General features: G+C 55.8%; 1 protein-coding gene across 1 annotated transcript in view; it reads left to right on the forward strand.

The window, feature by feature from the left end:
- Positions 1 to 7,315, forward strand: part of LOC140110360 (glutamine amidotransferase-like class 1 domain-containing protein 3, mitochondrial) — a 59,891-nt gene extending 52,576 nt beyond the window's left edge. The window contains exons 6-7 of the mRNA XM_072132189.1: positions 6,473 to 6,626; positions 6,969 to 7,315. Of these exons, the coding sequence (XP_071988290.1) occupies positions 6,473 to 6,626; positions 6,969 to 7,100 (286 nt within the window). The 3' untranslated portion in view covers positions 7,101 to 7,315. The remainder of the gene's footprint in view (positions 1 to 6,472; positions 6,627 to 6,968) is intronic.
- The last annotated feature ends 5,246 nt before the right edge of the window (positions 7,316 to 12,561 follow it).

The following is a 12,561-nucleotide window of genomic DNA, read 5'->3' on the forward strand; positions in this document are numbered from 1 at the left end:
CGGCGATCTTAAGCCTGCTGTCCCAGTTTTGCATGGGGTAATCCCCCTGGCCAAATTCGATGCCAAGAACTTTGGCAGAGTCCTTGGGCCCTGGAAGAGTGTCCGGGAGATCAAAGCCTGGATCCCCCTCTCCCAGCCAGAGACTCTCACACTTATCCCGGTTGATCTTGGACCCAGAAGCCTCCAAGTAGCGGTCGACCTCTGACATCACCCATTGCGCCTCCCCTCTCGAGGACACAAAAACAGTGACATCATCAGCATACGCTACCACCCTTACAGTGGCTTCCGGTGCTGCCCGATCCATCGCGACTACCGCCAACGGCCCACGATCAACCCTCCTAAGGAATGGGTCGATCGTGAACATGTATAAAAGTGGGCCCAAAGGAACACCAGACCCAACCTCAAAAGAGCGGCCAATCCAACCGTTCACAAGCGGGAAACTCTCTGCCCCTGCGTACAAAACTTTCAGCCAATTGACAAACCCGCCCGGCAGGCCATACCTCAGAAGGACAGACCAGAGGTACTCGTTAACCCGATCAAACGCTTTTGCCTGATCCAAGGACAGCAAGTACCCCTTCCAGTTACCAGCCCTGCCCTGACCCACTGCCTCCTGGACACAAAGCACAGCACTAAATGTACTGCGGCCTGGAACAGAGCAGTGCTGGGTCCCCGAAAGGAGTCGGGGCGCAAACTGCACCAGCCGATTAAACAGCACCTTTGCCAAAACCTTTCTGTCCGTATTGAGAAGCGCTATGGGACGCCAGTTCTCAACACGAGATCGGTCCTTACCCTTTGACAGAATGATCAGGGCTGACCTCATTTACTTCGGCAGAGCACCCGAGGAAAGACACTCATTGAATACCTCAGTCAAGAGGGGAACCAAGGCGTCCTTAAAGGTCTTATAAAACTCAGATGTTAAGCCATCCGGACCCGGCGATTTCTTGAGGGCGAGCCCTTCAATCGCCAGGCTGACTTCCTCTTCCCTAATCATCTCTGTCAAAACATCAAGCGAAGGGTCTACTCCTGGCTCAGGGATAGTTTCAGCCAGGAAAGCCGACATCACATCCCGATCTAGATCCTTCCTGCCCAAGAGGTGCGAGTAGAAGGATCTGACGACCTCCAGAATCCCTGATCTGGACCTTTTCAGGGATCCCGTACTGTCAACCAGTCCTGTGACAACTTTACCATTCACTGACATCTTGCAGTTTCTGTAAGGGTCGGGCGATCGGTATTTCCCGTAATCCCTCTCAAAAACCAAAGATGCGTGTCTATCGTACTGACACCTGTTCAGCAAGGATTTCACTCTGGAGATGTCCTCACGACTACCTCCAGTCGAGACGAGATGCCCGAGTTTCCTCCTCAGGCCCTGATACAGGCGGTACCTGTCCAGGCTCCTGAGGCTCGAGAGCTGGCGGAAGAATCTCGCCACCCTTTTCTTGAGCACCTCCCACCACTCTGACTTACTGCTACAAAGGCCCAGCAATGGTACCTGGCTCTGAAGAAAGTCCTCAAAGGATTGTCTGTTCTCTGCTTCCTCCAGGAGAGACGAATTGAGCTTCCAGTAGCCTCTTCCCATCCGGGGGGTCTCTGTAACATTCAGAGAAAACAAAATTAAACAGTGGTCGGAGAACTCCACCTCAACAACGGACACTGCTGAAGAGATGGCTTCCTCCTTTAAATAAAACCTGTCTATTCTAGACCTGCAGCTACCCCTATAATAGGTGAACCCCGCGTGGCCTGGGGTGTGCCGGATGTGGACATCCACCAGGCGAGCCTCACTGGCTATGCTATTAAGAGCGACGCTATCATAAGTCAGCTTGTCTCTGGAACCTCCCCTATCCTGGGACCTCGTGACAGCATTGAAGTCCCCTCCAAAGACCACCTGCCGACTTGTAAAAAGGTAGGGCTTGATCCTCATAAAGAGACACTTCCTGTCCCACTTGGACTGGGGACCATAGATGTTAATAAGACGAAGTTCTTGTCCCTTCATGAGGACATCCAGGATCAGGCACCTCCCCATTTCTAACTCAATAACTCGTCGGCATTCTACCGGTGCGGTAAAAAGGACCGCCACTCCGCTATACGGCTCGGCCGCAAGAGACCAATAGGAAGACCCGTGTCTCCATTCCCTCTTAGCTTTAAACACGGCCGCCAAATCTGGCAGCCTGGTCTCCTGCAAAAATAAAATGTCGGCTTCAACACGGCCGAGAAAATCAAAGGCCGCAAATCTAGCCGCATCAGACTTAATGCTGGCGACATTAATGGACGCCAGCGTCAACGGAGTGGGTGCCGCCATCATGAGTGATTGAGTTAGACGGCTTTTTTCTTACTACCTCCCTTCCCCCTACTCTCCTCTGAAGATGATCCCCTTTCTTTTTTCCCATCAGATTTAGGGCAACTTCTCTTAAATGAAACTGAGGTGTCCATATTATTATTGGCCCCCAAGGACCCACCCGGACCACCCTCTCCTTCGTCCTTGTCTCCTGACTCTGAGTCAGTCTCCCACTCCGAGGACCCAGCATCCCCAGAGGATAGAGACTCGGCGCCCCCTGTAGGCTGCTCTGCCGCCACCTCCAGAACCCCACCCTCAGCCTGTCTTCCCGAGGAGGCGATCTCATCGAGGGTGAGGAACTGGTTGGAAAGCTCAACCAGAGGGGAGGAAGTTTTCCCTTCCTTAGGTACCTTAGATACGCCGCGTTTTTTCTTTTTCTGCTTGCACTTATTTTCTAGCCAAATCCTGTTACCCTCATCCATACTCTCATAATGGGAGGACGTGGAGGACATGGCACCTTTCTCACGCTCCATCCTCCTGACCTCCTCATCCAACTCCTCATCCCTCAGGGCCTCAGTAGCATGACCAGCCTCTGAGGAAGGACCAAGGGTCACCCCAGCAACCTGAGGCTTCCCCAGTTCTCTCCCTTTTTTTCTGGCTTCAAGCCGCCTCAACTGAGAAGGTGACTTATTCTTGCTTTTCTTCACAGGCCCCTCAGCTCCTCCACCTCTGCTGGTACCTTCCCCAGCAGAAGCAACCTCATGGCTCTCCTCCACTGGGGTCACAACCGCATTGGCAAAGGAGCGAGGACAACGGCTGAAAGGGTGACCAAGCTCACCACACAGGTTACACCTAATGTCCTTACAGGATGCAGCGAGATGACCTAGCCCACCACACAAAGCGCACTTCTGCACTTGGCAGCTGGCGCTAAAGTGTGTGGGGTCACCGCACCTGTGACAGACCTTCGGCTGCCCCTGGTAGAAAATCAGGATTCTGTCCCGCCCAAGAAAGGCTGAAGAAGGAATGTGGGCGACTGTGCCGCCTGAACACTTCAACTTCATCATGAAGGTCCAGGCCCCAGACCAAATGCCAAATTCATTGCGGTTTTTCTGAGGTACCTGTACAACCTCACCATAACGACTGAGCCAAGTCATGATGTCCACGCAAGAAAGTGACTCGTTACGGGTCAAAACGGTCACTTTCTTGACTGCGTTTTGGCGGGACACTGCTTGCACAGCAAAACATTCCTACGGGAAGCTCCGGGCCCAGTTGTGGGTAAAGACCATACAGTCTCTCCCCCCCTTTTCTCTTGGAAGGCTGCCAGGCCATGCCTGTCTGTCCAGAAGGACAGATCAACCTCTCTCCCCTCTACAGTGATTGACTTTTCCCCTCTCCTGAGAGCCTCCAGAAGACGCCTTTGCAAAACGCTGTTCCCAGAGCCAGGAGACAAGGAGTTAACCCCACTTGCCCCAGCGGTGACACTCGCATAGCTCCTTATGGGAGCGGCCACCACTGGGGGTGCAGATGGACCAGCACTCCTACCAGGATCCCCCCCCATCACCATTCACCACCCCCACATTCACCACACTATGTACATTACTGCCTCGCTTCCCTGCATCAGTCACACCAGCTGGGCCAGGAGGACCTGGGGTTGCCTCGGCATCACTGGGCACTGGGGGTAGAGCCACCTCCATAGCTGATTCAGCCTGAGAAGAGGCAGCTCCAACCCCCATCTTACTTGTGCCCTCTGCCTCACTGGCATTAACCCCTTGTTGACCAGCTGTTTTAATGTTTGTGCACCGCTGCTCGCTGGATGCAAGAAGTCTCTTATCTTTATTAACTCCGGACAGTCTCTTATTGCCATCTCCTGGGTCAGATGCCCCGATACAAAACACTTTCCCTGCGCCTTTCCCGCAGGCTGCACAGGATGTTTGGGAGGCGCCGCACCACAAGCCCCAGCAGCCCCATCACACTGCCGCTGCCACTCACTGGAGCTAGAAGCAGCCACAGCGCTAGGGGCCACAGGAGCCAACGCCACCGCCCCTGGCACCGGGCCACCCCCCCTCCCACTGGGGGGCAGCGCACAGTACCAGGACCTGCCGGCTCGCCCTCACTGTCCGGCCTTTCGGCCGATGCCTTCCCTGCACCATCCTTGCTACTACAAACAAGGCTGGTGCTCTGCGCCATGATGGAACGTGGCTTTGCAATCTCCCCGCACCCTGGCACCAAGTCCACTGCAGGATTCGTGCTGGGCTGGGTAACGGGGCCTACACGACAGGCTGGCACTGCTGCCCGCCCGGAGGGGACGAAACACCAAGCTCACCTCCTGAGACGCCTTGGTCTTCTTGGCTCTCTTCTTCCTCTTTTGGTCATCATCCGGGATCTCATCGCCGAAGGAGAAGTGCTGGAGGTGAACTGGGGACTCAAGCTGACGGATCTGAGCCATTAGCGCCCCCCCCCCTGGCCGCTATCATCACTTTCCTCCTCCAGGTTGGCAGAGCCGCAGCCTGATGGTAATGGCGCTTGCTCTGCAGGCAGCCTGTCGTGCGAGGCCTGCTGGTGTTGGTGCAGGCCACCAGACGGACACGGCTCATCCTCCTCATCATCATCCGCCTGGAACTCAAGCCCCTTCACCTTTCTCAGCTTCTCCTGGCGCATCTCCTCAAATCTGGCGTCGTTTTCAAGCTTTTCCCTGATCGGACCGCTGTGCTTGCGGATTAGATGACGATTTTCCTCCAGAGCGGTGAACTCTATGGTGGTAAGAAGATCAGGCTTCTTCTTCTTAGTGACCACCCCCGCTAGGGCCAAGGTCTCCCTTATCTCCTCCTGGAGCCTCCTCAGCGCTTTTCCAGCTTCCTCGTACTCACGGAGGTGCTCAGCTTTCCTGGAGGAGCACTCAGGCTGATGTTACTTGCCTTGATCTTCTGTGAACCGGAGACCTTGCGGCTTCCCTGGGTCTTGGGGGTGGCAGCCGAGGTCACATCGCTGCGTCCTTGGCTCCGGGCAGATCTTCTCACCCCCTCCGTTTTGGCCGGTAACTGGCTTCTCCTGCCTCCCCCCGGCCTGGTCTGGGAGACAGGAGCCTGGGACTTTCCTGCTTCACTCATCCCACAGAACCCACTCCCTCCCTGGGGAGAAGAGAGCAGGCCTGGGTGGATTGGGTTTGCTCCAGGTGGTGCAGGAGCTCAGCAGCAACAACCACACCCGTCAGTAGCTCACAGCAAAATGATCCAGCACGAACTATTCTGCTGCTGGTGCAGTCACTGTGTACATACATGACATTACTTATCCTGTACTGATCCTGAGTTACATCCTGTATTATACCCCAGAGCTGCACTCACTATTCTGCTGCTGGTGCAGTCACTGTGTACATACATGACATTACTTATCCTGTACTGATCCGGAGTTACATCCTGTATTATACCCCAGAGCTGCACTCACTATTCTGCTGCTGGTGCAGTCACTCTACATACATGACATTACTTATCCTGTACTGATCCTGAGTTACATCCTGTATTATACGCCAGAGCTGCACTCACTATTCTGCTGCTGGTGCAGTCACTGTGTACATACATGACATTACTTATCCTGTACTGATCCTGAGTTACATCCTGTATTATACTCCAGAGCTGCACTCACTATTCTGCTGCTGGTGCAGTCACTGTGTACATACATGACATTACTTATCCTGTACTGATCCTGAGTTACATCCTGTATTATACTCCAGAGCTGCACTCACTATTCTGCTGCTGGTGCAGTCACTGTGTACATACATGACATTACTTATCCTGTACTGATCCTGAGTTACATCCTGTATTATACCCCAGAGCTGCACTCACTATTCTGCTGCTGGTGCAGTCACTGTGTACATACATACATTACTTATCCTGTACTGATCCTGAGTTACATCCTGTATTATACCCCAGAGCTGCACTCACTATTCTGCTGCTGGAGCAGTCACTGTGTACATACATGACATTACTTATCCTGTACTGATCCTGAGTTACATCCTGTATTATACCCCAGAGCTGCACTCACTATTCTGCTGCTGGTGCAGTCACTGTGTACATACATGACATTACTTATCCTGTACTGATCCTGAGTTACATCCTGTATTATACCCCAGAGCTGCACTCACTATTCTGCTCCTGTGTATATATTGAGGTCTCTCTCCCAGCATGCTCTGTGTTTCTCCTGCAGGTTGTGTTGCATCGCTCCGGTCTTGGCCGCCAGGGTTCTTCCTGGGGTGGAGGTGACTGTGGGTCAGGAAGATGAACAAGGAGGTAAATGGCCGTATGCCGGGACCACCAAAGCCATCCAGGCCCTGGGAGGAAAGCACTGCGCCAAGGAGGTGCACATATCCTTCTCATAGCCCGGGGGTGGGGGTGTAGGGGTCCATGTTTGGGGTCATGGTGATCAGCCAGGACCATTGTTATGTCTATGTGTTTGATAGTAAAGGAGGCATGGAGTGTGTGGGGAATTAGTCATCAGGAGTTTTGGGGTCGTTATTCCTGGTCCCTTTATTACTTTACCTTCAGACAAGCTAGTGGAGCCGGGGTCGTAGTTTTCGGGACCTGGAGGGAGGAGCAGTTGGGTGGGGACAGGGAGGAGCTGGATTAGAAGGTGGAGTCCTGGTGAGGTGGACTCTGATAGGTGGGATGGCTTCTCTGTGTTTGGTTCCTTAACCCTTTCCCTCCACGAGGTCCATGTGGACAGGACCAGCAGAGTTGTCACCACCCCGGCCTTCATGGCGCATGCGCCGCTTCATAACATATTTGATGGGATTGGAGCCATGGTCTCTGCTGTCATTAAACTGACGGGAAAGTAAAGGTCCCATCATCAGCTGCTGATGTCTCTCACAGTCCAGAGGTCTGTCATATACCAGAGCGCAGTACAGACCATCAGCTGCCGATGTCTCTTCTCACAGTCCAGAGGTCTGTCATATACCAGAGCGCAGTACAGACCATCAGCCATTATATTCTTGTAATCACAGTATCGCAGGACGTGAGGCTGGAAGTAGAAGTAAAGTTTTTTTTCCCTGTATTGTATTCTTGTGCTTCGTGTCTGGACTTCCTCTCTTGTCTGATGATTCGCCTCCGTTTCCCCTTTCTCTGAGCCGAGTCTGTGACAGAGTCCTCCAGCTACGGCCACGTCCGGATGGTGAATCAGGGACATGAAGGCTTCACTTATTCACGGAAGTCTTGCTGTCGGTCCTGGTCACATGGGAGACGAGCAGCTGGAGGAAGAGTCTTGTGGTTCTTACTGGATGTGGCCTTAAATGTTAAAATACCCCAATGAATCGTTTACCCCAGTGTGGCTCCAGCCGGGTTTGGCTTTTGCCTTCTACAGGCGTTACCAAAGTGATATGCCGGGTGAAAACCAGGCTAAGGTCTGTAATTACCGCAGGAGACCCCCTGGCCGTTACCCCTCCAGCAGTCATGTTGCTGGGGTCAGGCAGACACCTCACGGGGTAGTCCTAGGTCAGGTGCAGGCGCGTTCGGTGTCGGGCTGCACGCCGGTGCTTGGGTGCGTTCGGTGTCGGGCTGCACGCCGGTGCTTGGGTGCGTTCGGTGTCGGGCTGCACGCCGGTGCTTGGGTGCGTTCGGTGTCGGGCTGCACGCCGGTGCTTGGGTGCGTTCGGTGTCGGGCTGCACGCCGGTGCTTGGGTGCGTTCGGTGTCGGGCTGCACGCCGGTGCTTGGGTGCGTTCGGTGTCGGGCTGCACGCCGGTGCTTGGGTGCGTTCGGTGTCGGGCTGCACGCCGGTGCTTGGGTGCGTTCGGTGTCGGGCTGCACGCCGGTGCTTGGGTGCGTTCGGTGTCGGGCTGCACGCCGGTGCTTGGGTGCGTTCGGTGTCGGGCTGCACGCCGGTGCTTGGGTGCGTTCGGTGTCGGGCTGCACGCCGGTGCTTGGGTGCGTTCGGTGTCGGGCTGCACGCCGGTGCTTGGGTGCGTTCGGCGTCGGGCTGCACGCCGGTGCTTGGGTGCGTTCGGCGTCGGGCTGCACGCCGGTGCTTGGGTGCGTTCGGCGTCGGGCTGCACGCCGGTGCTTGGGTGCGTTCGGTTTCATTTACATACAATCCGTTCCTATAAGGACAATGTAACCTCGGGGCAATCCTGCTTATTACCTTTAGTCTCATAGAGGCCAGAGCGAGGAGACGGCCGATATCGGAGGGGCAGTAGGTGCATGGAGAGACCTCAGTGTACAACATACTCCAGGCTGATTATCAATGATTCCTCCTGTACATTCAGGTCTGAATACTGATAATCCACATAAGAATCCGGTGCCGGAGATGACGCGGTCTCTGGCTTATTAGATGAAAATCAGCTGAATCCACAATTTAATGTATAGTTTTCCTGATGAGGGAGAGGGTCCTGCAGGGACAGAGTCTATCAGAGGAAGACACACGGTTCTATCAGAGGAAGACACAGGGTTCTAGCAGCGGAGTCTAGCGGAGGAAGACACGGGTCTAGCGGGGGGAGGACACATGGTTCTAGCAGCGGAGTCTAGCGGAGGAAGACACGGGTCTAGCGGGGGGAGGACACATGGTTCTAGCAGCGGAGTCTAGCGGAGGAAGACACGGGTCTAGCGGGGGGAGGACACATGGTTCTAGCGGAGGAGTCTATTGGAGGAGAAGACATGTTCTAGCGGCGGAGTATATCAGAGGAGGACACACGGTTCTAGCAGTGGAGTCTAGCGGGATGAGGACACACGGTTCTAGCAGCGGAGGCTAGTGGAGGAGGATACACGGTTCTAGCAGCGGAGGCTAGTGGAGGAGGACACACGGTTCTAGCAGCGGAGTCTAGCGGGATGAGGACACAGGGTTCTAGCAGCGGAGTCTAGCGGGATGAGGACACACGGTTCTAGCAGCGGAGGCTAGTGGAGGAGGATACACGGTTCTAGCAGCGGAGGCTAGTGGAGGAGGACACACGGTTCTAGCAGCGGAGTCTAGCGGGATGAGGACACACGGTTCTAGCAGCGGAGGCTAGTGGAGGAGGATACACGGTTCTAGCAGCGGAGGCTAGTGGAGGAGGATACACGGTTCTAGCAGCGGAGGCTAGTGGAGGAGGACACACGGTTCTAGCAGCGGAGTCTAGCGGGATGAGGACACAGGGTTCTAGCAGCGGAGTCTAGCGGGATGAGGATACACGGTTCTAGCAGCGGAGGCTAGTGGAGGAGGATACACGGTTCTAGCAGCGGAGGCTAGTGGAGGAGGACACACGGTTCTAGCAGCGGAGTCTAGCGGGATGAGGACACACGGTTCTAGCAGCGGAGGCTAGCGGAGGAGGACACACGGTTCTAGCAGCGGAGGCTAGCGGAGGAGGACACACGGTTCTAGCAGCGGAGGCTAGCGGAGGAGGACACACGGTTCTAGCAGCGGAGGCTAGCGGAGGAGGACACACGGTTCTAGCAGCGGAGGCTAGCGGAGGAGGACACACGGTTCTAGCAGCGGAGGCTAGCGGAGGAGGACACACGGTTCTAGCAGCGGAGGCTAGCGGAGGAGGACACACGGTTCTAGCAGCGGAGGCTAGCGGAGGAGGACACACGGTTCTAGCAGCGGAGGCTAGCGGAGGAGGACACACGGTTCTAGCAGCGGAGGCTAGCGGAGGAGGACACACGGTTCTAGCAGCGGAGGCTAGCGGAGGAGGACACACGGTTCTAGCAGCGGAGGCTAGCGGAGGAGGACACACGGTTCTAGCAGCGGAGGCTAGCGGAGGAGGACACACGGTTCTAGCAGCGGAGGCTAGCGGAGGAGGACACACGGTTCTAGCAGCGGAGGCTAGCGGAGGAGGACACACGGTTCTAGCAGCGGAGGCTAGTGGAGGAGGATACACGGTTCTAGCAGCGGAGCCTAGCGGAGGAGGACACACGGTTCTAGCAGCGGAGGCTAGTGGAGGAGGATACACGGTTCTAGCAGCGGAGGCTAGTGGAGGAGGACACACGGTTCTAGCAGCGGAGTCTAGCGGGATGAGGACACACGGTTCTAGCAGCGGAGGCTAGCGATGGAGGACACACGGTTCTAGCAGCGGAGGCTAGTGGAGGAGGACACACGGTTCTAGCAGCGGAGGCTAGTGGAGGAGGACACACGGTTCTAGCAGCGGAGTCTAGCGGAGGAGGACACACGGTTCTAGCAGCGGAGTCTAGCGGAGGAGGACACACGGTTCTAGCGGAGGAGGACACACGGTTCTAGCAGCGGAGTCTAGCGGAGGAGGACACACGGTTCTAGCAGCGGAGTCTAGTGGAGGAGGACACACGGTTCTAGCAGCGGAGCCTAGCGGAGGAGGACACACGGTTCTAGCAGCGGAGGCTAGTGGAGGAGGATACACGGTTCTAGCAGCGGAGGCTAGTGGAGGAGGACACACGGTTCTAGCAGCGGAGTCTAGCGGGATGAGGACACACGGTTCTAGCAGCGGAGGCTAGCGATGGAGGACACACGGTTCTAGCAGCGGAGGCTAGTGGAGGAGGACACACGGTTCTAGCAGCGGAGGCTAGTGGAGGAGGACACACGGTTCTAGCAGCGGAGTCTAGCGGAGGAGGACACACGGTTCTAGCAGCGGAGTCTAGCGGAGGAGGACACACGGTTCTAGCGGAGGAGGACACACGGTTCTAGCAGCGGAGTCTAGCGGAGGAGGACACACGGTTCTAGCAGCGGAGTCTAGTGGAGGAGGACACACGGTTCTAGCAGCGGAGTCTAGCGGAGGAGGACACACGGTTCTAGCAGCGGAGGCTAGTGGAGGAGGATACACGGTTCTAGCAGCGGAGTCTAGCGGAGGAGGACACACGGTTCTAGCAGCGGAGTCTAGCGGAGGAGGACACACGGTTCTAGCAGCGGAGTCTAGCGGAGGAGGACACACGGTTCTAGCAGCGGAGTCTAGCGGAGGAGGACACACGGTTCTAGCAGCGGAGGCTAGTGGAGGAGGACACACGGTTCTAGCAGCGGAGTCTAGCGGAGGAGGACACACGGTTCTAGCAGCGGAGGCTAGTGGATGAGGACACACGGTTCTAGCAGCGGAGGCTAGTGGAGGAGGACACACGGTTTTAGCAGCGGAGTCTAGCGGAGGAGGACACACGGTTCTAGCAGCGGAGTCTAGCGGGATGAGGACACACGGTTCTAGCAGCGGAGGCTAGTGGAGGAGGATACACGGTTCTAGCAGCGGAGCCTAGCGGAGGAGGACACACGGTTCTAGCAGCGGAGGCTAGTGGAGGAGGATACACGGTTCTAGCGGAGGAGGACACACGGTTCTAGCAGCGGAGTCTAGCGGGATGAGGACACACGGTTCTAGCAGCGGAGGCTAGCGATGGAGGACACACGGTTCTAGCAGCGGAGGCTAGTGGAGGAGGACACACGGTTCTAGCAGCGGAGGCTAGTGGAGGAGGACACACGGTTCTAGCAGCGGAGTCTAGCGGAGGAGGACACACGGTTCTAGCAGCGGAGTCTAGCGGAGGAGGACACACGGTTCTAGCGGAGGAGGACACACGGTTCTAGCAGCGGAGTCTAGCGGAGGAGGACACACGGTTCTAGCAGCGGAGTCTAGTGGAGGAGGACACACGGTTCTAGCAGCGGAGTCTAGCGGAGGAGGACACACGGTTCTAGCAGCGGAGTCTAGCGGAGGAGGACACACGGTTCTAGCAGCGGAGTCTAGCGGAGGAGGACACACGGTTCTAGCAGCGGAGTCTAGCGGAGGAGGACACACGGTTCTAGCAGCGGAGTCTAGCGGAGGAGGACAGAAGAATCTGGAAGAGGAGGGTTGGAATGTCATAGTTCACCTTGCAGGTGTGTGGAGACTTACAGGGGGGATTCTGGGAAATATGCAAATACATTTTTTCAGGATGGGATAAGGAAAACCACGCCTCTTGTTGCCTTGTAAGGCAGCTCCTTATACATTAAGCCTGACTTTCAGGAAGGATATCTATTCCAGAAGCCTCAGACTTCCTCGAGGTAAAATCTAGGATTTGTATTGAATCCATAGAGGCAGGAAATGTGACCTCAGCCACGATCTACAGCCACAAATTAGAGACATGGACTCCCTCACAGTAATACAATCCTGTATAAAGCGACAACACCGAGAATCTCTCCAGTTATCTAAAGTAAATGGTGGATCAGCTCCTGATCCTCGGGCCTCCTTATACGCAGCACCATTAGGGAATGGGGTACAGACGCCACAGACGCCCTCGGCTGCTGAGCGTCACCTGCTTAGGGAAATGACCGCGCTGATACAAAGCTACGGATTCATGTGGATTATTATTTCCTGGAGGCCGGGGTCACTCCTGGACCTTCCCGGGGCCTTCA

This window comes from Engystomops pustulosus, unplaced genomic scaffold (genome assembly GCF_040894005.1).
Source record: "Engystomops pustulosus unplaced genomic scaffold, aEngPut4.maternal MAT_SCAFFOLD_263, whole genome shotgun sequence".
NCBI lineage: Eukaryota > Metazoa > Chordata > Amphibia > Anura > Leptodactylidae > Engystomops > Engystomops pustulosus.